Source organism: Phascolarctos cinereus, unplaced genomic scaffold (assembly GCF_003287225.1).
Source record: "Phascolarctos cinereus isolate Bilbo 61053 unplaced genomic scaffold, phaCin_HiC Scaffold_726;HRSCAF=1367, whole genome shotgun sequence".
Lineage (NCBI taxonomy): Eukaryota > Metazoa > Chordata > Mammalia > Diprotodontia > Phascolarctidae > Phascolarctos > Phascolarctos cinereus.
The window spans coordinates 237,961,249-237,983,388 of NW_027556098.1; the positions used below are offsets into that span (position 1 = coordinate 237,961,249).

The 22,140-nt window shown below is 34.7% G+C and overlaps 1 protein-coding gene across 1 annotated transcript in view; it reads right to left on the reverse strand.

Moving 5' to 3' along the window:
• Window positions 1–22,140, reverse strand: part of GALNT13 (polypeptide N-acetylgalactosaminyltransferase 13) — an 828,252-nt gene that overhangs the window by 256,156 nt on the left and 549,956 nt on the right. The window contains exon 8 of the mRNA XM_078146313.1: window positions 8,115–8,295. Coding sequence (XP_078002439.1) covers window positions 8,115–8,295 — 181 coding nt within the window. The remainder of the gene's footprint in view (window positions 1–8,114; window positions 8,296–22,140) is intronic.

Here is a 22,140-nt window from a genome sequence, read left to right on the forward strand (position 1 = left end):
TATTTGATTTCGGACAAATATTTCATGTCTTTTGACTTCAGTTTTCTCTTTGTAAAATGGGTGGGGGAGGCAGTAATGATGTCTGGGACACTTTCCAAATTTAAATCCAACAATCCTGAGAATCTCTGTTAATAACGAGTGGATTGTCACTCATGGCTGGAATAATAACCTTTGACTTTTCAATAGCAAAAGGCATAGATAAATTCAGGAGTTATTTTGGGGCACTTTTCCATACACTGTTTGTGGCATTTGTTTACTAGATTTCATGGACAGAAAATAAAATGAGGAAAAATCATGTTTATCGTGTGAATGAGAGTCAATATCATCTCATGAACTAATATCCATGTATCATACAGAATCAACAGATTACTTTCTGTTTTTTGTTTTGTTTTGTTTTCAATACATAAAATCATAAACATTCCTGTTGGTCCTTTTTACTCTTTTGACAAAATATCATCTGGGCAGATCACTCAGTTTACTTTGATTTTTTCACTGACTTTCATGATTCAGATTCTCTATGTATTTATGAAACTGTAGGCAGTAAAAGTTCTAGTCCTTCCCAGTTCCCAGGCACAAAGTTTGTTGTTGTATTATAGGTGCTCAGGAAAACTCAATGTTTGGTAAATGAAAAAAAAAAGAAGAGAGAGTGGAAAAAATGTTGACTGATTAAAGGAAAAATATCTGTCTGTTAAAAATATCAATAATATCATATAAATACTTTTCATCTATTTGTAATACCTGTCTTTAGAGAAAAAAATAGGTATTATCTATAAAGAGCTTAGCAACTGATGATTCAGAGCTAGTATAGGCTCTGATTGGAAGCATTCCTATGCATTCAGGGGTAAGAGTTTTCTTTTTCAAAATGGACGCTAGGAAGAACAGAAACAAAAGGATAAAGAGGAAGTAGGGGACAATGAAAATAGCATAAAATATTATTTCTGCTAAGAGTTGCAAAGACTTTGAGATTTGTCCTTTATTCTTTCAAGGTTGGATGTTCAGTACTGATACAATCTTAATGAAGGCTTTGGAGATTTGATCTCTACTGAGGATGCCTGGCTTGCACATCTGATACAGTCCACTTTCTGTCAGACCCTGGGAAAACGTCACCTCATTTATGAAATTGTTGTTCTTATATGTTACATTCACAGTAAAGGTATTAATATTCCTATGGTGATTGTAAACCTTTTTTTTTTTAACCTCATCCATTTAAACTAAACTAAAGCTTGTTCTTAGATGGTAGCTTGAATTGAGTACCCTGAAATCATGGCATTTGGTCATCAGAATAGAGATGGATGTGAGGAAAGGAAAAACTTCACCATGTGATGTGATTGTGCCAGCTGAATTTTATCATACGTGTGTTGGCTACATAAAAAGCAGAATTTGCTTTCTAATCTAAACAAAATATTTTTATCATTATATGAGATCTAAGTGAATTTTAGGCCTACGTGACTAGATCTGGGAGGAACTTCTAGTGGGATGAGATCCAAGATAATATAGAGCATCCTGAATCTTGGCTCCAAAAAGAATCTTGGGGAATAACAAGGGAGAAAAATGAGGGAAAGTATCTCCTCTGCTCCTCCCCCCCCAAAAAAAACTCTCTAAAGATGCTACATATCTCAGTAATGTATCTTATGTGGTAATTGTAAGCTCCTCAGTTCATCAAACCACTCACATGCCCAGTGCAAATGCTGCTGATAAAATATGTATTTGTTAATAGCAAAGCTGTGATAAGGAAACAAGCATAATAGTTCAAAAATATATACTAATTTCAGGTATGCTGCATTTTCTGTTCAGATGAATTCATGTTAAGTCAACCAAAAACTTATATCCCTGGAGAAAAAAAAAATCTTTCATGCTCACACAAAATTACTGTACTTTTTGCTGGAAACATCAAAACCTGTACTTACGAGATCAACCTGTGAGAATTAGAGCTATATTTCTATGCATTATAAAGATCATTAAGCACTACATTGATCGCTGATTATAAAATGTTTGTGCCTTACAATGCACATTGTGATGAGACATTTATGAATCATAGCTATGGAATTCATGACATAAATTATGGTAAAATATGCATATATACATACATAGTTCCATGTATATATTCATATTAAGACTTTTGAGACAACCTCTGTAAGTGTATATTTGCATACTTACTATCTGAAAGTTAAATGACAAAACATTACCATTCTATATGTGTTGGGGATACAAATAAGAATAAAAAAGGATCCTTTGCTCTTATGAAGTTTATGATCTAATGAGAAAAAGACAAGACACAAAAAAGAATATGAAAAAGCTAAAAAAAAAAGAGGGAATATGGGAACTATTGGGAAATGGTTGGGCTATGGGCTTTTTTTTTTATTTGGGAAATTGTTGGGCTATGGGCTTTTTTAAAAATTATTATTTAAAGCTCTGGAAGAATTTTTTTTCCTTTGCCCACCAGTTTTCCAATCTGATAGACCAAGGCTTCACAGGGTACTGATGTGGTGTGGATAGAAAAGTTGATGTAATTTGGTGATTTTTAAGCAACAGATCAAAAAATATAGTAAGTATAGTTATTTTAAAATGGTGGGATAAGGCAGAATGGTGGCAAAGGTTCTGTAATCTAATCCGATTTCCGAGGTGAGGATTTTATATTTTTTTGAGGTTTGAGATTTGTTTATCTGGAATACAGATCAAAATAACGTGATATTTTCAAACAGGAATGGCATGTTCACAAGATTTTTCAACATATACTTTAGAAATGCCAAATTTTATTTTCCATTTGCTTTAGTCCCAAACAAGAGAACAAACTATTGCCCATCAGGAGAAAAAAAACCCCACCTTTAGGAGCATGAAGAAGCCCAGCTGCTTCCAATAACACATCAGTGAAAATGTAGATAACAAATTTTGTAATGAAGGAAACTATCTTTATTCAACAGCCAGCATTTTGGATAAATAAATATTTAGTTTGATGATCACACTTATAACTTTATAGTTCTCTTAATTCTTACCTGAAATTAAGGAGTTTTCTATCTATAATACAGGCTATTCTGTAATGATTTGCTCCTGTACACATCAGTTCCTTTCACAGGATTTGCTGTTTCAAACTGAACTGATCCAATCATCAATTTAAAAAAAAAAAACTGCTTTTGGCTTTAAGAGCCTACAGGGTTTAAAAAAAAAATGATGCTGCTATATTATGTGCATGTTTAGAAAATTACCCGGAAAGCAATTGAATTATTTTTTAAGTTATCATTAGAAGCCATTATAGAAATAAAGTACACAGGGGTCAAAGTGTCAAAGCCTAAATTGTTTCCTGGCCAAAATTAAACTGCCAACATACTCATCCAGAAACCATACTGAGTTCCTGACTGATGTTTCTAAGGTAAATAGGACAGAACAGAAACAGCTCAGGACATTTAGCTGCATCGTAAATGCAAATGACAGTAATGATGAAACATTATATTATTATGATAGGCATCCTTAATCATAGTTATTTATAACCCTGGTCAATTCCCTAAACGAATGGCAAATGTCAGAAAAAAAATAAGAATCACTACACATGTAAAAAAATGACCTTATTAAAAATTTAGCCTTAGGTTCCTGAATTATAAATGTCATGTTGGATGACGGCATTATTATATGCATAACCTCTTATTCATCGTATTTCAGTTCAATCTAATTTATCTCCTAGTTGGAAGTAGTCTTGGGAGTACTACCCATCTTTGGTAAAGACTGGAAGTCCCAAAGAACAGTGGAAATTAAACTAAATGTCTCTTCTAGAAGCAATCAAATTCAAACACATTATTTTCCATATACTTAGGGAACAGTCTTAGCATTCCCCATTGAGTCTGTCTCTTCCCTATACATGGAAGAGAATAGGCCAACATAATGTTTATGTGACAGTAGGGGAGAACAAGGAGAAAACTGCCTTGTCTGTAAGAATTTAATCTTTGGGCCAGAGAGTAGGGGAAATGGCAGAGAAGTAGACAGGAAAAAGAAAGGATTAGGATCAAAGAAGTTATAGAGTAGATCAACAGATAGGGAAAATCAACAGGAAAACAGACTTACAAATAAGTCTAGGAAAAGACCCTAGGTCAGCAGAGAAATTTGACATTACTAGATGATGGCTTTTATTGACATGATATAGGTTGATGACAGCTGATGGCATTCCCAGAATGATGGAATTCCCAGAAGACAATGGCAAATTGACAGTCTAAGATGCATGATTTACCTTGGCTAACTATGTATGTGCCACCATCATATTTGTTCCCTATGCATTCGCCACACCATGCTTGTTCCATGGATATATATGTTCCCATTCGGAGTCCCCTTCCCAGGTGGGTATGGCAAACCATGAGAAAGGGTACTTCTGTGTGTATGGGTAACATTACTTGTTATCTATTTTATGAATGATTTTATATCACAAACGTTTTATTACATTGATAAGTTATAAATATTTTATGATAATTGTCCCAATATAATACTTTTATTATATTTACTTTATGGTAGAACACTGGGCTTAGAGTCAGGAAGTGTCTGAGGCTAGGTCACATCTAGCCTCAGACATTTTCTAACTATATGAACCTGAGCAAGTCACTTAATCCTTGTCTCAATTTCCTAAAATGTAAAATGGGGGGTCATAATAGTACTGACCTCCTATGGTTGTTGTGAGGATCAAATGAGGTAAAGAACACAGTACAGTTGCTAGCACACAGTAGGTGCTATATAAATGGTAGTCATGATGATAATGATTATGATGATAGAATTGATTATTATTTTTTCTTTAAACTACTGTGTCCTGTGGTTGTATTTTACAACTGTATTATAAGAACTGATAAAAACCTTGCCTTAGCAAATGTCAGCTAGTTGACTCAGCAGAGAGTAACAAAGATTGTAATTTTAATCCTTATTAACTTACTAAAACCTAATAACCCTGGGAATGTAATTCAAAACCTCTCTGCCTCAATTTCCTCATTTGTAAAATGAAGAGAATAATAGCACCTATCTCACATGGTCATTGTCAGGATCAAATGAGAGAAGATATGCAAGATGATTCCCAAACCTTGAAATACTATGGAAATATTAGCTATCATTTTCACTATATCAATATCATTCATCCACATTAGGTGCAAAGTAGTTGTCCTTTTAAGAGCTTACATTGCTGCCCTTAATGGAAACTATTTGATGCAGCTTCAAGAACACAGCAAGGAGGCTTACGTTCTAATGAGGGAGACAACATGCAAATAACTACCAATGTATAAGATATGTACAGTGTAAATGAGAGACAATTTCAGAGGGGAGGCACTAGAATTCAAAAAAAAAATGGGAAAGGTTACTTGACAAAAGTGATGTTGAAGCTGAAATTTTCAGGAATCTAGAGAAGCCAGAGACAAAGAAGACAAAAGAGACAAAGAAAAAAGAGACAAAGAATGAGAGGCATAAGGTACAGCCATTGAAAAGGCTGCGACCAGAGATAGAGTCTCTTATGTGAGGTAAAGAAAGGATGTCAGAGTAACTAGATTGTAGAGTTTATGGAAGGGAGGAAAGTGTTAGAAGACTAGGAAGGTAGGAAGGAGCTGGATTGTGAAGGATCCCAAACAAAAGATTTTGTATTTGACCCTGGATGAAACAGGGAAACACTAGAGTTTATTAAATAAGGAAACAGCTTAGTCATATGTGTTTTGGAAAGATCACTTTGGCAGCTGATTCTAGGATGGACTGAAATGGGGAAATACTTGAGGTAAAAACACCAAAATAGGAGGATATTACAATAGTCCAAGCATAAGGTGATGAGAGTCTGTACTAGGTTGGTGCATGTGTCAGATGTTAAGAAGATATAATCAACAGGACTTAACAAAAAAATTCAATATTGGGGTGAGTGAGAAAAGTGAGAGGAGAGGAGTAGAGGGTGACATCTAGGGTCCAACACCGGGTGAAAGGGAATTTGGTGGTATTTTTAACAGTTAGTTCAGAACAGAAGGGGGAGTGACTTGAGAGAGAAATAATGTGTACATTTCTAGACATGCTAAATTTAAGACGTCTTTTGGACATCCCATCACGGATGTCCATAGGAAGCTGAAGATGTGAATCAGAAAGGCAAGAGAGGTGAAGGGTAGATAAAGAGATCTGAGAATCATCTTCATAGAGATGATAATTCTTTTTGTTACTTACATTGCTTGGTATCTTAAGTGCTTTGCAATTGGTTTCATGAATTTTGCAACATCTGGTAATATTGTTATACTGATTGAGCACTCAGCCGTGATTGGCACAATTGCTTTCTGAAAACAGCAACTTTGAAACTGGGAAAGTAGCAAGGGGCTATTGAAAGTTTTCAGAGACTTCAGGGACCTCATGGTAAATCTCACATTGTTTTATGACCTCACTAATACTCAAATGGGTCAGTGATAGGTAGACAGCTTTGGTTACCTAGGTGGAGAATTTAATCCATTCTCCTTCCCTCAAGGTATGTTCTTCCCACCTGACCTCCACACTTTCGAGCATAGTAAAGGCAGAGTCCACACCAGAGGGTGCAGAGTACCTCTGGAGCATGCAAAACAGTCTTCAGGAAGGCAGGAGAAAATTTCTGCATATTCCCCAAATGCTATATATGTGTGTGTGTGTGTGTGTGTGTGTGTGTGTATACATATATGTGTATATATATGTATATATGTGTGTGTGTATACATATATGTATATATATGTGTGTATACATATATGTATATATATGTATGTGTGTGTATGTGTGTGTGTGTGTGTGTGTGTGTGTGTGTGTGTATTCGGCTTTTTAAGTCCCTAGCTTGGACACAAATAAGCATGTGTTATATGAACAGTAACTCTCAAAAATAATACTTATTATGATGTGAAAGCTCTACTTTTTACCACATACAACACTCCCTGCTGAGCAGCTTAATGACATTAGTTCTAGACACTATGTTTTCTTTTTCATCCTTTAACTATTAAGCTTGTCATTTTACAACACATACCACTGTTTGGGAAATGCTCCTATGGAGAATAGTTCTCTGGCTTTTTTTCCCCCAAATGGAAAATAGTGCAGATTTTAGTGCTTACTCACTTTAAAAATAATATTTGTCATCAGGAATGAATATGATTCAAAGGTGTAAGATCAGCATTGATTACTTATCTTCTGAAATCCCAATTTGCATGTTATTATGTATAGCATTTACATTTCCTTTTTTTATTTCAACTATTGTTCTTATTTGCTATTGTACATTTCTGCTACAATTTGGTTTGAATTCTAGCAGTTACATCAAATGAAAATGAAAAGGTTACATAAATGTCACTATCTCACTGTGAATTTTATATACTGTTGATAAAATATATTGTGTGAACATCTGGGATGGGTCTCTATTGCAGGGAGAAATAGATCTGTGTGTGAAATAGCATTTCTGGCAATAGCTTCCTGACACAGAAGAGGTATGAAAATTTGTGGAAAAAAATAAGACTGCCTCCTAATTACACTTTTATGTACATGTTGTCCTCATTTTTTCTCTCTATAAAATAATGTTGACTCTGCATATAAGAGTCCATTTTTCCTCAATATCTCTGCTAAAGATGAATCCTATTGGCTCTTCACACACACAAAAAAAAGGTCAAATAAAAAGCAAAAACTGTCTTACGAGAGTTAGATGATGTATACAGCAAAAACAAAATTGGGACAAGCCCTGGGACAAAGTACTAAAAATTCTCACATTGCTGTCCCTTAACTCTAAAAAATCTCATCAAATAATAGATTAATTCAGTGTCCACATGTCAGGATAAGACTCGAATCATGTTAATGACTCACCTTCCAAAGTTCTTTATATTATGCCCTTCTCTCCTCCATGATACTGGTAAGAAGAGAAACATCTATGTTTGTGATTCAATAAAGCATTTAAGCTACATAATATTGTATTTATTATACCGTGTAATTTACATTTTTGATTTAAAATTATTTTATCAAGAAGATCTTTGCAAAAACGTAGGTTTCTGAATATTTTCATTACAAATATACCTGTATGAATAACCACCATCAAAATAAGGAGATCCAACAAGGAAAATGCCTGTATTTGCATGAAATTCTAATTTATTCCTCTCCAAAACAAACAAACCAAAACAGCCAGAATTGCTTACCTGGGGATATGATATAGAAGAAATCTTTAAATTCATCCATCCAGACTTCTGCTAGTCTCCTATTATTCTTGTTGATGACATGACCAGTGCCCCCTGGAAATGTATATGGGGTTGCCTTGCGAAACACATGACCCACATGAGAACAGGTTACAATTTCTAATGATCCACCACACTGCCAAATCTGAAAAGAGGGGGAAAAGCCATTTTATAAGTCTTACAAATAAACCAATGAAGGTAGAATAAGAAGAAGCATGGCTTTAAAAGGTAATACACTATTAGATTTTAAATGTTGATTTGAAATTAAGAAGACATTCTGAAATGTAATTTAAGACATATTGTGAGGAACAGGATTTTATGTGACAAATTGACATGTTTACCTTTAGCAAAAAAAAATTAGCTAATGTCTCCTTATTGAATTTTGGCTATTTAGCTACCTGCATATTGATAATATATGGAAACTATGAGATACCCTGATGTTCAGTTCATGATTTTAAATTACCAATACCTGTCAGTCAACTTGTGTATACACACACGTATACATATGTATATTTGTGTATATGCATGCATATCTATATATGTGTATCTATGCATATACACATGTATATGTGTGCATATATGTATGTTTATGTATATACACACATGTATATATGTACGTATATGTATATGTGTGTATAATATGAGTGACCACAATGTATTACATGCCAAATAACTGATCTCCTTAATATATCATATTGTGTTATGATAGCACGACTATGTATGTCTTTATACCTTAAGTTACAAGTGGTCTTCCACTTGCCCAATTCTAATTTTTAAGAAATTATTTTTCCTTAGTGACATTTTGTGCTTTTTTTTCTATTTGACCAATTTTGGTTTTTAAATTATTATTTTCTTCAGTATTTTTCCCCTCTTTTACCAAATTGTTGTCTTTTCATAAATTTCTTCCTTCACTCCCACATGTTTTACTAATTTTTCCCCTGCTACTTTATTTGATTTTGGAAATCATTTTTTTTAGCTCTTCTAGAACTTTTTGCTAGGTTTGTGTCCAATTCACATTTTCCTTTGAGATTTGCTTTTAGCTATTTTGACTTGCTTATCTTCTGAGTTTGTTTCTTGATTGTCTGTCACCATAGATTTTTATGGTTAAGGTTATTGTTGTAATTGTTTTCTCATTTTCCCACTTGATTTTGAACTTCATGTTAAAGTTGGGCTATGGTCTTAGAATTGGGGGGGCGATGGTATAAATGGGGGTCTCTCTCAAGCTTCAGGGTTTTTTACAATGCTTTTTTTCAGAGCTAGTTCTGAGAGTTTGGAAGTTGTCAGTGCTTCCAATGTAGTGTGATCTGAAAAGAGGTGTGTCAATGCTCTCTTAGTCTGCACTCTGGCCTTTACCCAGGAAGGGGACTTGATCCCTTGCAATTGCAATCAATATTGCTCCTCCAGGCCCCTGTTGTCATAGGACCAGAATTAATACTTCTCATCAAGACCTCAGTTCCCTTGGGACCAGAAGGGATACTGCTGCTCAGATCCCCTGCTCCTTCTTGATTGAAAGTGTTCCTCTCTGCTCTGGAAATGTGACCCAGAAATAAGCATAGGTAATGAAGTTGCCAAACAATTTCAAGTTCTGCATTTAGTTCTAAATCAAAGGACCCCTGTAATCTCTTTTGACTAGTTACCTAATCCATTTACCATCTATGGCTTGAGAGATCTTGAAACTGCTGCTGCTTCTGTTACCACTACCCAGTCCCACCACTGGTGTTACGTTCACATTGGCCCTGGGCCAGCCTCCACTCTAGTATCACAGATATCCACCCTTCTAAGCTGTCTGTGGCTAGAAGAGTCTCTCACACTCACCTTTTGTTGGTATTACCACTCCAAAATTCTATGTAAGGCATTATTTTAAAATTGTTTGGAAGGGATGGTTGGGAGAGCTTAGCTGAGTGCTTCCTCTACTCTGCCAACCTATAGACCCTTTAAAAAAATGTGACTTGGGATTCTATGAAATCCCTCTTTTCAGGAGAGGTGGTCAGATCTTAGGAAAGTGAGTGGGAAAGCAACTATAATAAAGTAGCAACTATTTAGTAGCTCTAGGGTATTTCTATATAAAGCTCAAACAAAAGGGAGTAAAGAAGCATTCCATATGGAAGTAATGGTTTGGACAGATAAAGGAAAATTAACCTGGTAGAAATCTTGTTGGAAATACAGTGGAGAAGCAAAGAAAAGGATCATGGAGGTCTAACCTTGGCCTTTAAAGAAGACCATGTTGAAAACATGAGCAAGGGTAAAAAAAACAAAATTTCCCCAAAAGACAGACCAGATGTTCCATCTATTTAATAGGTTTGCTTTAAGCAAACCTGCTAAGTAACAGAAGGCTTCTCTGGGCCAATGCAGGAAGTGCTTAGGCATATTAGGAGGACTTTTTTAGGAGAGAGACAGAGAGACAAAGAGAGAGATATTTTTGTCCGTGAAACTAAAGAACAAGGAGAGAATTCCAACAATTTATAGTTGTTGACACTGAAGATTCAATCTTTCAAAGCTTAACTTTCCTAGGAAGATAGAATAGAAAATCCAGAGAAGCATATACTTGTTGCAATGACTAACAAGTCAGAGCTATGTACCAATATCAGATCCTACAGAGCCTGAAAGATCTAGCAGTTGATGCAAACAAAATCTACCTCAGCTTGAGCTCTAGATCTTATATTGCTTTCACTAGTATTTATGTAACTGACTCTGAATTCAAGATCTTGAAATAGGAAAGCCAGGGAAGGGAAAAACATTTATTAAATACCTCTTATTGGACAGGCTCTGTGATAAGTATCTTATAAATATTATCTCATTTGATGTTCACAACAACTTTGTGAGTTAGGTGCTATTATTATTCACATTAAACAGATAAGGAAACTGAGGCAAACAGAATTTATGTGACTTGCCCTGGGTCACACAGCTAGTTAGTATCTGAGGCCAGATTTTAATTTCAATCTTCCTGATTCCAGGCCCTCCTACTCTATCCACTGAGCCAACTAGCTGCTTAGAGAACTGTGAATTAAGACTTTTATAAACTTGCAATTTTTCTTCTTTTTTTTAATCTTAACTCTTCTGTGTTTCTCTAATACTTAAGAATAATTCCTCCTCTTTTATTTTTAAGTAAAGAAGGATTTCTGGTTAATAACCATATTCAGTTTCTTGAAAGCTCCTCTAAGATCATTACATACATATACACATATATACACACACACATACACACATATATACACACATATATATGTGTGTGTGTGTGTACTCAAAATATATTATATTATGTATAGAGATATATTTTATATTCAAAATATATTATATTCAAAATATTTTCAAAATATTCTATATTCAAAAATTTCCTCCAGCATTCTGTGCTTCTTTAGGAAAAAACTGGGGGTAGAAACCAAAAACTCATTATCTTTATTAAGGGATTTTGTAAAAAGAACTATTTAATATGTCCCCATCATTCATATTGGATTTGTGATACCTATGCCATCAACCTTTATGTGTATAAATAAAAATGATATGACCACAAACATCCATTCTACACATTCTAATTAGGGTAGGGATAGGAACTGATCTTAAAATTGCTAGCCATGGAAAAACTATAAGTCAAATTAATAAACATTCATAAAGTTCTTGCTATGTGCCAGATACTATGCTAATTCTGAAGATACAAATAAAAGCAAAGGGAAATATACCCTCTTGGAAGGCAGAGACATATTCTTATGGGGGAAGAGAACATATGAAAGGAAGCTGAAGAGTGTTATAAAGGAAGGGTGGATAAATGCGGACATTGTGAAGAAGGAAGTGCAGCATCAGATGTGAGGCCAAGAGAGAATGAAGAAGTGATCACAGCCTGCCAGGTGCCTTTCCCTCAAATGGAGAATCTGGGAGAAAATGATCAATTAAAGGAAGAGGATGCAGAGGTAGAGAGAATTTCTAAGATGGCAAGGCTTCTAGCTAGAGGTGGTTAAGACAGCTTCTAGATTTTTAATGCTGTGGGGACATGGGAGAAAACAAAGTCGAGAAAGAAAAGGAGCAAAACCTAAAATGGAATTAAAGGAGTAAAGCTGCATATCCCTAGAACTACCTGAAGCAGAGATGTCAACCTTAAATCTCTGTGAGCTGCATATTGACTAAGAAAACCACAAATCAACATTATAAAGTATGGTATATTTTTATTTATTTTGTTAAACATTTACCAATTACATTTAAAAATATTTTTCCAATTTCATGCAAAAGTCATTTTAACATTTTTTTTTAAAATCTTGAATTCCAAATTCTGTCATGATTTGATTCCCTCATTGAGAAGGCAAACAACTTGATATAGGTTTAAATATGTGTAGTCATACAAAGCATATTTCCATATTAGTCATATTGTGAAAGAAAACACAGGACAAAAAAGAAAAAAAAAGAACAAGAAAAGTAGTTTTTTTTAAAAAGCATGATTCAATCTCCATTAAGATTCCATCATTTCTCTTTTGGTGGACAACATTTTTCATCATGTCTTTTGGAATTGTTTTGGATCATTGTAAGGCTGAGAATAGCTAAGTCTATCATGGTTGATCATTGCAGTATGATGCTGTTACTGTGGATAAAATGCTGTTACTTTGCATCAGTTCATCTAAGTTTTTTCCAAGTTTTTCTGAAATATGCCTGCTTGTCTTTTCTTATAGCAGAATAGTATTTCATCACAATCACATACCACAACTTGTTCAGCCATTGCCTAGCTGGAGGACAACCCCATAATTTCCAATTCTTTGCCACCACTAAAAGAGCTGTTATAAATATTTTTGTACACAGAAGTCTTTCCCTTTTTTGTTCATTGTATATTTAAGATAGACCTAGTACTGGTATTGCTTAGTTAAAGGATATGCATGGTTTTATAGCCTTTTAAACATAGTTCCAAAATGCTCTCCAGAATGGTTGAATCAGTGTGCAATTTTACCAGTAGTACATTAGTGCTTTAATTTTCCCACATCCTTTCTAATACTTGTCATTTTCCTTTTCTGTCATGTTAGCAAATCTGAAAAGGTGTGAGGTAGAGTGGCTCAGCATTGTTTTAATTTACATTTCTCTCATTAATAGTGATTTAGAGAATTTTTATATGACTATAGGTAGCTTTGATTACTTTGTCTGAAAACTGTCTGTTCATATCCTTTGACAATTTATCAATTGAGGAATGGCTTTTATTTCTACTAATTTAACTCCTTTTTTTTCACATGTTTGAGAAATGAAGTGTTTATCAGAGAAACTCACTGGATTTTTTTTCACAGTTATGATAACCAATTATGTATTTCCCTCCATCCTATTTTCCCATTTATCCTACTCTCTCTCTCCTTTTACCCTGTCCTTTCTCAAAAGTGGTTTGCTTCTGACTTCTACCTCCTCCAACATGCCTTCCTTCTATCAACTCCACCCCACTTCTCTTATTCCCTGCCCTTCCTACATTTCTGTATGGTAAATTTGATTTATACTCCTATGTGTGTATATTATTCCTTCTTAGTCAATTCTGTTGTGCTCCCCTCCTTGCTTTCCCAATTTTCCCTCCATTGTAAAATCTTGTTCAGGGCTGTTTTATGTTAGATTTGTCCCATTATACCTCTCACTTTCACCTTCTTCCAGTACATTCTTTGTTCTCATCCATTATTATTTTTTTATATTATCATACCATCACATTCAACTCCCACCTCTGGTTTCTATGTATACTCCTTCTAACTGCCCTTATAATGAAAAAGATTTTAGAAGTAATACATATGATTTTTCCATGTAGGAATGTAAATAGTTAAACCTTATTGAATTTCTTATTATTTGTCTTTCCTGTTAACCTGTTAACATTTTTATGCTTATGCTATTGAAAGTCAAATTTTCTGTTCAACTCTGGTCCTTTTATCAGGAATATTTGAAAGTTCTCTATTTCTTTGAATTTTCATTTTTTTCCCCTGAATGATTATACTAAGTTTTGCCATGAAGGTGATTCTTGTTTGTAATCCTGTCTTCTTTGCACTCTGGAATATATTCCTAGCCCTCTGATCCTTTGATGTAGAAGCCGCTAAATCTCATATAATCTAGATTGTGTTTCCACAATACTTGACATGTTTCTTTCTGGGTAATTGCAAAATTTTCTCATTGACATGGGAATGTTTGAATTTGGCTATAATATTCCTAGAAGTTTTCATTTTGGGATCCCTTTTGAGAGGTGATTTGTGGATTCTTTCAATTTTTATTTTACCCTCTGGTTCTAGAATATCAAAGCAATTTTCCTTGATAAATTATTGAAAGATGCTGTCTTGGCTCTTTTTTTTTTTATCATGGCTTTCATATAATTTTTAAATTGCCTCTCCTGGATCTATTTTCAAGGTCAATGATTTTTCCAATGAGATATTTCATGTTGTCTTATATTTTTCATTCTTTTAATTTTGTTTTGTTGTTTCTTAATGTCTCAGAAAGTCATTAGCTTCCACTTGCCCAATTCAAACTGTTAAGGAATTATATTTTTTTAAGAAAGCTTTTGTACCTCCTTTTCCAGTTGGTCAATTCTGCTTGTTAAGGAGTTCTTCTCTTGAAGTGAATTTTTCTACCTCTTTTTTTTCCATTTGACCAATTCTGCTTTTCAAATCATTATTTTCTTCATTGGATATTTGCACCTCTTTTATTATTTGACCTATTCTGTTTTTAAGGTGATATTTGCTTTAGGGTATTTTTTGGCCTCTTTTATCAAGTTGTTGACTCTTGTATCATGCTTTTCTTGCATTACTCTCATTTCTCTTCCCAATTTTTCCTCTATTTCTCTTACATAAATTTAAAAATCTTTTTTTGAGCTCTTCCATGGCCTGAGACCAATTCATATTTTTCTTGGAGGATTTGGATACATGAATTTTTGACCTTGTCTTCTTCTGAGTGTATGTTTTGATTTTCCTTGTCACCATAGTAACTTTCTATGGTCAGATTTTTCTATTGTTTGTGCATTTTCCAGCCTATTTCTTGACTTTTTACTCTATACTAAAGTGGGGCTCTGCTTCCCAAGTGAAGGTGGCACTGTTACAAGTTTCAGGGTTTTTTGGTTTGTTTGTTTGTTTGCTTGCTTGCTTGCTTGTTTTTTGTTTTGTTTTGTTTCATTTATTTATTTTTTTTCAGCTGTTTTAAGTGTCAATTCTGGGCACCTTTAAGTGTTCAGCTCTTTTAAGATGGTATGATCTAGGGAGTTGTATGCTTATTAATCTCCTGTAGCATGTAATGGTTTGTGAGTGCCACAAGCACCAATTTCAACTTGGGAACCGTGACTAGGGTCCGTTCTTCTTTGCAGCTACAAGCTTTGTTGTGTAAGTGCTCCTCCTCACACTGGAACAAAGACCCAGCACTGTGACCCAGATGCAAGAATTGGCAATGCAGCAAAATCCTGCCTCTATTACAGCTAGAATTTTATTGTGATACTGAATAATAGTGGCAAAAATAGTCATACCCTGATCTTATTGGGAAGGTGTCTAGCTTATCCCCATAATGGATAATGCTTCCTGATGGTTTTATATAAATACTACTCATCATTTTAAGGAAAGCCACATTTATTCCTGTGATTCCCAGAGTTTTCAATATGAATGAGTGCTGTATTTTATCAAAAGCTTTTTTCTGCATCTATTGAGAATAATTTTTGTTGGTCTAGTTACTAATATAGTCAATTATGCTGATTATTTTCTTGACATTTAACCAGATTCACATCCTGGAATAAATCCCAACTCGTCATAGTATATGATTTTCATAACAGATTGCTGTAATCTCCTTGCTAGTAATTTATTTAAAATGTTTGCATCAATATTTTTTTAGGAAATTGGTCATTTTTTTTTCCTTTTTCCGTGTTTGCTATTCCTGGTATAGGTATCAGCATCATATTAATGTTGAAGAAAGAATTTAGTAGGACCTTTCTTTGACTATTTTTCAAAATATTTTATATTATTGAACTTAATTATTCTTAAAATGTTTGGTAGAATTCACTTGTGAATCCATCTGTTCCTCAGAATTTTTTTTTTTCCTTAGGGAGGTCATTGATGACTTCTTCAATTTTTTTCTATGAGAGGGTTATTTCAGCATTCAATTTTTCTTCTGTTAATCAGGGTAATTCACATTTTTGCAAATATTTGTCCATTTCACCAAGGTTATTAGATTTAATGGCACATAATTGGGCAAACTGGCTACTACTAATTCTTATACTTCATCTTCAGTGATGAATTCAACCATTCAATTTTTGATATTAAAAATCAAATTACTCAAAGGTTTATCTAATTTTTTTTCACAAAAGCAGCATGTAGTTTTATTTGTTAGTTCATTTTTTTTCTTTCAATTTTATCAACCTCTCTTTTGATGTTTTGGGATTTCCATTTTATTTTATGGGGATTTTTAAATTATTCTTTTGCAAGTTTTTTTTAGTTACATTCCCAATTCATTGATCTTTCTGTTTCCTAGTTTATTAATATAAGCATTTAAAGAGATAAAATTTCTCATAAGCACTGCTCTGGATGTATCCTAAAAATTCTGATATGTTGTCTCACTTTTGTCATTCTCTTTAATGTAATTATTGTTTGTTTTAATGATTTGTTGCTTGATGCACTCATTCTTTAGGATTAGACCCTTTAGCATCAATTAAATTTTAATCTATATATCCATGGCCCTTTATTGAATGTAATTTTATTGGATTATGATCTGAAAAAGCATGCATTTAATATTTCTTCTTTTCTGTATTTGGTTATGGGGTTTTTATACACAAAGACATGGTCGATTTTTGTGAGAGTGCATGTTCTACTGAGAAAAAGGGATATTCCTTTCTATTCCCATTCAATTCCTTGAGATCCAACTTTTCTGTCATATCCAACTTTTCTAAAATTCTAATCATCTCCTTATCTTCTTTATTGTATATTTTCAGGATAGATTCTGTGTAGTTCTGAGAGTGGAAAGTTTAGGTCCCCCAACAGGATAGTTTTATTGTTTATTTCCTCCTGAAATTTATTAACTATTTTCTTTGAACTTGGATGTTATATCATTTGGTGCATATATGTTTAGTATTGATATTACTTCATTGCCTATGGTATGTTTTAGCAAGTTGTAGTTTTCCACAATTTTTTTTCTCGACCTCTCTTATTTAATTTTTAAAATCTTTTTTGAGGAGAGACAGAGTAAAGGCATGGACTCATTTGAGCTTTTCTCCAAACCCATCCAAATACCTTTAAATATTGACTCTATAGAAATTCTAGAGCAGTAGAACCCACAAAAAAGATAGAGTGAAACAATTTTCCAGACTAAGACAACTTAGAATGTCATAAGGAAAGGTATGTAGCAGCAGGGAAAGCGTGGAGCATAGCACAGTATAGGGTATGGCAAGCCCAGCCCAAGACTCAGCAAACCAGGAGGAAGCCTTGGGAGCCACTGCATCAGCAGTGCATTGGCCACTTCCAGAGTTCTCAGCCCACAAATGGTAAGGGGCTTAAACAACTGGCTAGAAGGAGATTATAGGGATATCTTTGAAAGCCCTGAGGCAGAACTTGGCTGCTTTGCCTATATTCAGATCCAGGTCACACTCCTGGGGGGCAGTCTCAGGGCAAGGAGGAATACTAGCACATCAGAGCTTATGGCTACAGTGCAGCAGGGACCCTTGTCACAGTCCCAAGACAGAAAATAGTGCTTGTGATCACTCACAGACTAGAGCACAGGCCAGGGAAATAGTAAACACCTCTCCTTAAATCATACCACCTTGAAAGACCTGAAAAGGTACAGATGCCTAGAAGTATCACTGAAAACAGCTGCATAAAAGCCCCGAAGCTTGGGATACTGTGGTCTCTACTTGGGAAGCAGAGCCCTACTTTAACACAGACTTGAAAGTCATTAGTCTGTAAGTAATAGTCTGGGAGTATGAGCAAACAACAGAAAATAATTCCGACCATAGAAAGTTATTATGGTGACAAGAAAGATCAAAACACACACTCAGAAGAAAACAACAAGGTCAAAATCCTATATCCAAAGCCTAGAAGAACAATATGAATTGGTCTCATGCCATGGAAAACCTCAAAAAGATTTTTTTTAAATCAAACAAGTGAGGTAGAGGGAATATTGAGAAGAAAAATGAGAATAATGCAAGAAAATCATGAAAAACAAGTCAACAACTTGGTAAAGGAGAAAAAAAAATTAAGAAAGTAACATCAAAAAAAAAAAAAAAAGACTGGGCTAAATGGTAAAAGAGTCCAAAAAGCCAATGAGGAGAAAAATGCCTCAAAAAGCAGAATTGGCCAAATTGTAACAGAGGTACAAATATCCACTAAAGAAAAAAAAAATCTCCTGAAAAAGTAGAATTGGCCAGATGGGAAAAGGAAGCACAAAAGTTCATTGAAGAAAATAATGCCTTAAAAATTAGAATTAGTTAAGTGTAAGCTAATGACATTCTGAGACAGCAAGCAACAATAAAACAAAAACAAAAGGATGAAAAAAATAGATGATGTGAAATATCTCACTGGAAAAACAACAGACCTGGCAAATAGATCCAGGAGAGACAATTGAAAAATTATTGAACTACTAGAAAGCCATGATAAAAAACAAACTAACAAAAAAAGAGCCTAGACATCATCTTTCAAGAAATTATCAAGGAAAACTGCCCTGCTATTCTAGAAACAGAAGGTAAAATAGAAATTGAAAGAATCTACCAATCACCTCCTGAAGGAGACCACAAAATGAGAATTGTCAGGAATATTAAAGCCAAATTCAAGAGCTCCCAGATCAAAGAAGAAATATTGCATTTAGTCAGAAAGAAAAAAAAAATCAAGTATTGTGGAGCCATAGTCAGGTTAACACAAGATTTAGCAATGTCTACCTTAAAGGACCAGAAGACGTGGCAAGGGGCACAGTTTCTAGGATTACAATTAAGAATCACCTACTCCACAACATTGAGTTTAAGCCTTCGTGGAGTGGGGGAATGGAAATTCAAAAAATAGAGGACGTTCAAGGTCTCTTGAAGAAAAGACTGGATCTGAATAGAAAACTTGATTTTCAAATACAATACTCAAGAAAATCATAAAAAGGTAAACAGCAAAGGAAAATCATAAGGGATCTAATAAGATCAAACTGTTTATATTCTTACACAGAAAGATGATACTTGTAACTCATAAGAACATTGTCACTATTAGGGCAGATAGAAGTAGTATATATAGAAAGAGGTCACAAGTATGAGTTGGTTATGAAGGAATGATATCTCAAAAAACGGTAAAATTAATGGGTGAGAGAGGAATGTACTCAGAGAAAAGGAAAGGGAGACGTAGAATTGGGTAAATTATCTCACATAAAAGAGGCAACAAAAAGTTTTTGCCGTGGAGGAGAAGAGAGGGGAGGTGAGGGGGAGTGAATGAACCTTATTCCAATCAGAATTGGCTCAGAGGCAATAACATGCACTCAGTTGGCTCAAAGGAGGAATAACATACACACTCAATTAGGTATAGAAATCTATTTTATCCTACAAGAACACATATGAGGTGAAGGGCATAAGAAAAGAGGGGTGATAAAAAGGAAGGCAGATTGGGGGAAAGGATAGACAGAAGCAAGACACTTTTGAGGAGGGATAGGGTGAAAGGAGAGAGAGAACAGAATAAACAGCAGGGGAGGTAAAATGGGGTGGAGGGAAATACTGTTTGTAATAGTAGCTGAAAACAAATGTAAATTTCTCTGATAAAAGCCTCATTTTTCTGTCCTATAGATAATTGAGTCAAATTTATAAAAATAAGAGCCATTTCTCAATTGATAAATAATCAAAGATATAAACAGTTTTCAGATGAAGTAACCATCTATAGTAACTATCTATAGCCACATGAAAATATGCTCTAACTCACTATTGATTGGAGAAATGCAAATTGAAACAATTCTGAGGTACTACCTCCAGGCTAATAGGACAGAAAATAAAAATGACAAATGGTGGAGGGAATGTGCGAAAAGTGAAGCATTAATGCATTGTTGAAGGAATTGGGAACTGATTCACCCATTCTGTACAGAAACAAGGAGCTATGCCAAAAGGGTTATAAAACCATGCATCCCCTTTGACTTAGTAATGCCACTAATGAATATTGGGTTTATATCCCCAAAGAGCTTTTGTTTTTGGGGTTTTTTTAGGCAACTGGGGTTAAGTGACTTGCCCAGGGTCACACAGCTAGTAAGTGTCAAGTGTTTAGTCTGAGGCTGGATTTGAATTCAGGTCCTCCTGATTTGAGGATCAGTGCTCTGCCCTGACCTTTCAATCACTGTGCAACCTAACTGTCTCCCCAAAGATATTTTTTATCTAAATTTATTTATTTTCAGTTTTCAATATTTATTTCCACAAGATTTTGAATTCCAAACTTTCACCCCACCTCACCCCTCTCCCCACCCCAAGATGGCATGCATTCTGAATATCCCTTCCCCTAGTCTGTCCTCTCTTCTATTTCTTCCCCCCTTCTCTTATCCTCTTCCCCTTCTATTTTCCTGTAGGGTAGGATAGACTTCTGTACCCCATTTCCTGTATTTCTTATTTCCCAGTAGCATGTGAAAACCTTTTTTTTAAACATACTTTTTTAAAACTTTAGGTTTCAATTCTTCTCCCTTCCTCCCTCCCCAACCACCCTCATTGAAAAGGCAAGCAACTCAATATAGGTTATACATGTGCAGTTATGCAAAACACTTCCATAGTAGACATGTTGTGAAAAACTAACTCTATTTCCCTTAATCCTATCCTGCCCTCCCATTTATTCTATTCTTTCTTTTGACCCTGTCCCTCCTCAGAAGTATTTGCTTCTGATTACCCCCTTTCCCAATCTGCCCTCCTCTCTATCATCCCCCTGTTCTCTTGTCCCCTTCTCCCCCTATTTTCCTATAGGGTAAGACAGATTTCCATACCCAATTGAATGTGTATGTTATTCCCTCCTTAAGCCAAATCCTATGAGAATAAGATTCACTCATTCCCTCTCACCTTCCCCCATTTCCCCTCCACTGTAAGAGCATTTTCTTTTCTGTTTTTTTTGTGAGATAATTTACCCCATTCTACCTCTCCCTTTCTTCTTCTCCTAGTATAATCCTCTCTCATCCCTTAATTTTATTCTCCAGATATGACCCCTTAATCTTCAACTCACCCTGTGCCCTCTATCTATCTATCTATCTATCTATCTATCTATCTATCTATCTATCTATCTATCTACCTATACATACATAAATTTTTTTCCTCCAACTACCCTAATACTGACAAAGGTCTCATGAGTTATAAATATCATCTTTCCATGCAGGAATGTAAACAGTTCAACCTTAATAAGTCTCTTATGATTTCTCTTTCCTGTTTACCTCTTCATGTTCCACTTGAGTCTTGTATTTGAAAGTCAAATTTTCTATTCAGCTCTGGTCTTTTCATCAAGAATGCTTGAAAGTCCTCTATTTCACTGAATAATTTTTTCCCCTGAAGGATTATACTCAGTTTTGCTGGGTAGGTGATTCTTGGTTGTAATCCTATCTCCTTTGCCCTCTGGAATATTATATTCCATGCCCTGCGTCCTTTAATGTAGAAGCTGCTAAATCTTGTGTTATCCTGATTGTGTTTCCACATACTTGAATTGTTTCTTTCTGGTTGCTTGTAATATTTTCTCCTTGACCTGGGAACTCTGGAATTTGGCTACAATATTCCTAGGAGTTTTCCTTTGGGGATCTCTTTCAGGAGGAGATCTGTGGATTCTTTCAATTTCTAGTTTGCCCTCTGGTTCTAATATCAGGGCAGTTTTCCTTGATAATTTCTTGAAAGATGATGTCTAGGCTCTTTTTTTGATCATGGCTTTCAGATAGTCCAATAATTTTTAAATTCTCTCTCCTGGATCTATTTTCCAGGTCAGTTGTTTTTCCAATGAGATATTTCACATTGTTCTCTAATTTTTCATTCCTTTGGATTTGTTTTACAGTGTCTTGATTTCTCATAAAGTCACTAGCTTCCAATTGCTCTATTCTAATTTTTAAGGAAGTATTTTCTTCAGTA